We start from the raw sequence: 4,338 nt of genomic DNA, 5'->3' as shown, positions 1-4,338 counted from the left end.
TCCCTACTGTATAGAGAAAAAAAAATTAATACTAAATTGCATATACGCATATTCCGATTTACCTGCCATTCAATTAACCCAATTTTTAAGGGAAAAATGAATAAATGGAGAGGAGCATTTTGAGACTGAAGCGGGACATTATTAGCTTTTATCTTATTTTTAAACTTTCAGTTTCAGGTATAATAATGACAAGCAGACAGTTATGTAAGCAAACAGCCTCTAAATCAGGGTGCAAGCTCAAAAAATGAGCAAGCATATCATAGCAAAGCAAGGCATACATGAGAACTGCAAGTACTCAGGTGGGAACATTCTGTACAGGCACTTGCTGATAAAATCAACAGCCATATTCATATCTGCCTAATGGATCACTTGTACTAAAAGACTAATGACAAAATAGTTGTGATCAGGTTCGCTATATGATTAAAGCTTAATCGAGTTCTATAATCTCAATCTTGGAGCAACCACGGGTAGCCTTAGGAGTACCATCCTCCTGCTGGTGCATCTTTGCGAACATAGGTTTGCAGATGCTTTTAAGTTCTTCTATTTTCTCCTCAAACTTGACAGCTTCAGCAAGCAAATAGTTCCACTCCAGCCACTGGGTTATCTTCTCAATGGCATCACCCACTTTTCTCTTGTCCTTGTTATTCATCTTCGTTCCACTACCTCTTAAGGTTCCCTTAACCTCGTATATATAATTCTCCAACTTGTTTTTAACCATGGCTGCCTTCTTGCGCTCCTCATCCTCAGCCTTATACTTTTGGGCAGACTTCATCATCTTGCCAATCGATTCCTTTGATAACCTCCCACTGTGATTGGCGATGGTGATTTGGTCCTTGTTGTTTGTGCCAACAAGCTCTGCAGACACAGTTAAAATGCCATCAACATCAATGTTGAAACAGACATCAAACTGAGGGACGCCTTGAGGTGCTGGAGGGATATGCAGAGAAAATTGGCCCAATAAGTTGTTTTCATTAGCAATGGGTCTCTCACCCTCATATACTGGAAATTGTACAGTTTTCTGGTAGTCAACCGCAGTACTAACTCTGCTGATCATCTTCGTTGGGACTGACGTATTCCGAGGAATTATTACTTTCATGTTACCAAAGTATAATTGCATACCAAGGGACAGAGGAGTAACATCCACAAGCACAGAGTTCTTATTACTACCTACACCAGCCAAGATTGCAGCGTGAAAAGCAGCTCCACACGCCACGGCCTCATCTGGGTTAATACTTTTACAAAGCTCCTTTCCATCGAAAAAATCTTGCAACAATTGCTGAATCTTTGGTATTCGGGTTGACCCACCCACAAGAACAACATCATGAATTTCACTCTTTTCCATCTTGGCATCTCTCAAACACATTTGAACAGGTAACATACAATCTTGGAACAAATCCATATTCATCTTTTCAAATCGGGCACGAGTAATGCTACAAGAGAAATCTACTGCCTCAAAAAGGCAATCAATCTCAATAGTAGTCTCTGTAGTTGAAGAAAGGAGTCTCTTAGCCTTCTCACAAGCAGCTCTCAGCCTTCCAACAGCCCTACGATTGTCACTTAAATCTTTCTTGTGTTTCCTCTCAAACTCAGCAATAAAATGGCTTAACAATCGATTGTCAAAATCTCTTCCACCAAGGTGGGTATCCCCACTAACAGCTTTTACTTCGAAAACACCCTTCTTGATTGCGACCAAAGAGACATCAAAAGTTCCACCACCAAGGTCAAAAACCAAAATATTCTTTGTCACATCACTGCTAGTACCTTGCCTATCAAGACCATATGCAATGGCAGCTGCGGTTGGCTCATTAATTATCCTCATAACATTCAGGCCAGCAATGACACCAGCATCTTTAGTTGCTTGCCGCTGGGCATCATTGAAGTAGGCAGGAACAGTAACAACAGCATTCTTAACTTCTGAACCAAGATACGCCTCTGATATCTGTTTCATCTTCATGAGAAGCATTGAGGATATCTCCTCTGGAGCAAATTGTTTCTCTTCACCCTTGTAAGTAACTACAATTATAAGCTTCTTGAAATCCTCTCCATCAGCAGTAGGAATCACTTCGAATGGCCAGAGCTTAATGTCTTTTTGTACCATTTCATCGCTGAATTTTCTACCTATAAGCCTCTTAGCATCTACGAAATTAAAGATAAAAAAAAAAAAGGATCTCATCATCATCTCCAAAATAAATCAAATCCCGTCACTGGATTCCAATAGTATCTAAAATTATAATACCAACTGAAAGTTACTGTCACAAAGTGACTAATACAAATAGCAATGGCTAATTACACAAAACATGTTCCCTCTTCAAATGTAAGTTGCAAATAACATGGCAGAAAAAGTTCAAGACGAGTTGACAAATTTTACAAGACACTTGCAAATTATGATTACATATTATAGCTAACTAAGCACAGCGACTGCTAGCTCAGAAACAAAAATCTGATCACATCTTATATTCAAGTGTTTGATCTTTACTGCCCTTTCCTTAATTGAAAACTTATGAGTTTGTTTAATCTTAATTGTTTACAATATCAAATTCAAGACCAAAAGCCTAAGAAGACAGCCAGTTTGACACGAGACAATTTCGATATTCAATACTTTGTACTATGCTCACATAACAAGCCACTAACTTCACAGTAAAATTTCTTTCATAAAAAAGCTCTATTTTATAATCATCTTAAAGAAGAAATACTTAAAAGTGTTTCCCGACCAATTCATACATCATTTAAAATGGAGCAAATTTATTACGATTTAGCTTCAAACTATACTCTTTTAACTGCTAAAGTTAACATAACCTTAATAACACTTATCTCCTTCCCAACCTCACTTCACTACTTTAATTGAGCTTTCTATTTCAATAAACAAGACATTTATTTTCCGAACATCTCCAAATAATCTATCACCATTACTTCCAATTCGACCCAAAAGAGTAATGATCCAAAACAAGATGACCCAAAATATTTTTTGTGCTTCTTTCTTAAACTATGTAGTAAAACAGCAATAATAGGATAATCTCAACAATATTCTTAATTTTTCCATACAACATCTATAATACAAGAAGAAATCAAATTCATCCAAATACATTTTGTTATTCTAAAATAAAGGGTATACAAAATTACAATATTACTATTTTTGAGGGTTTCAAAATAAGGAAAAAAAAAATGATAAAGCACAAAACTTTAAAGCATAAAAGAAGAGGGAAAAAGAAAAAAAACCAAAAATGGTGTTGGTAGGATTATTCCCGGCTTGGTTGGTGGCAGCCTCGCCAACGAGACGCTGCGTATCGTTGAATGCGACCCAAGACGGCGTCGTACGGTTGCCTAATTCATTGGTGATTATCTCAACGCGGTCTTGTTGTGGGGACCATGCTCCGACGCATGTGTAAGTGGTTCCGAGATCGATTCCTATCGCCGGCCATAATTTTGCTTCTTTTCCTCCGTTCATCTTCCAAACTCACTTCTCAGTTAACTGCTTCACTTAGACTTTTAGTTTCACCCGACCTCTCTGTTTCAAATGGTAAAAATTCAAGTTTTACTAGTTTATAGGAAGTATTTTTTATTTACATTTTAGTTGAAACAAAAATGAAATTGAATAACCTCTTCTTTATCCCAACACAAATTTTCATACGTGACTGACCACATGCTCACACCGTGTGATCGATTATTATGGGTTTAATTTGTTAGTGTTATAGAGGTAACTCTGTTAATGTTATGTAGGGGTTACTTTGTTCTTTTACAACCGGCCACATAGTATGTCCAGTCTTACACAAGATGCATTGTTATCCCAAACGCTTTTGTTTCGGGGTTTTCTGATGTCCTGCGGGAGAGTTACAATTCCGAGACTGGAACCGGACGCCTGTACCTGCAAAATAATGGAGACTCCTGAGAGCTCCGCCTCCAACGGTCAAGTTAGTACCTGATTAAGGAGTAATTAATACAGAAATTAAAGTAATGAGATCTCTCTAGGTGAGAGTGCTTAGGGTTGGTAATCTGCGTTGTTAGCGAGATTAGCCGGTTGTTAATAACTCTGTTCTTCTCTGCTTGATTTCTTGATTATCTGATTCTCGGAATACCTAACTAATGAGGATTAATTAAGTATTTATAGCTTTGAGAAGCGTGCAACTCTCTAGGTTTAAGGTAAACCTAGGGCTGATCGGGCCTCTAGACTGGATTGGGCCTTGATGGCCGGTTTTCCCATTTGGCATGGGTGGACACGTGGCGTGTCTAAATTGGTCCGTAGAGGACGTATCTGTGATTGACACGTGGCAGGCTCCTGTTGGCCTTCGTGAAGGACACGTGGCGGAACCTGGTTGGTCCACTTGTCAGACGGTGATTGGT

The 4,338-nt window shown here is 38.5% G+C and overlaps 1 protein-coding gene across 1 annotated transcript; it reads right to left on the bottom strand.

Annotated features, from left to right (window-relative positions):
- Positions 1 to 203: 203 nt before the first annotated feature.
- Positions 204 to 3,736, bottom strand: LOC110738272 (heat shock 70 kDa protein 18-like). The gene is made up of 2 exons (XM_021918648.1): positions 3,217 to 3,736; positions 204 to 2,136 (listed from the first exon to the last, which is right to left on the bottom strand). Exons 1-2 carry the CDS (start codon positions 3,443 to 3,445, stop codon positions 428 to 430), a joined length of 1,938 nt encoding a protein of 645 aa, XP_021774340.1. The 5' UTR covers positions 3,446 to 3,736; the 3' UTR covers positions 204 to 427.
- Positions 3,737 to 4,338: the final 602 nt, after the last annotated feature.

This window comes from Chenopodium quinoa, unplaced genomic scaffold (genome assembly GCF_001683475.1).
Source record: "Chenopodium quinoa cultivar QQ74 unplaced genomic scaffold, ASM168347v1, whole genome shotgun sequence".
In the NCBI taxonomy this organism is placed as follows: domain Eukaryota; kingdom Viridiplantae; phylum Streptophyta; class Magnoliopsida; order Caryophyllales; family Amaranthaceae; genus Chenopodium; species Chenopodium quinoa.
The sequence above is the reverse complement of the archived record's forward strand: the minus strand, read 5'-3'. Positions and strand labels throughout refer to the sequence as shown.

Coding starts and splice junctions, on each gene's coding strand:
- LOC110738272 (XM_021918648.1), bottom strand. CDS start 3,445: ATGAACGGAGGAAAAGAAGCAAAATTATGGCCGGCGATAGGAATCGAT. Junction 2,137..3,216: donor TCCTACCAACACCATTTTTG/GTTTTTTTTCTT, acceptor TTAATTTCGTAG/ATGCTAAGAGGCTTATAGGT.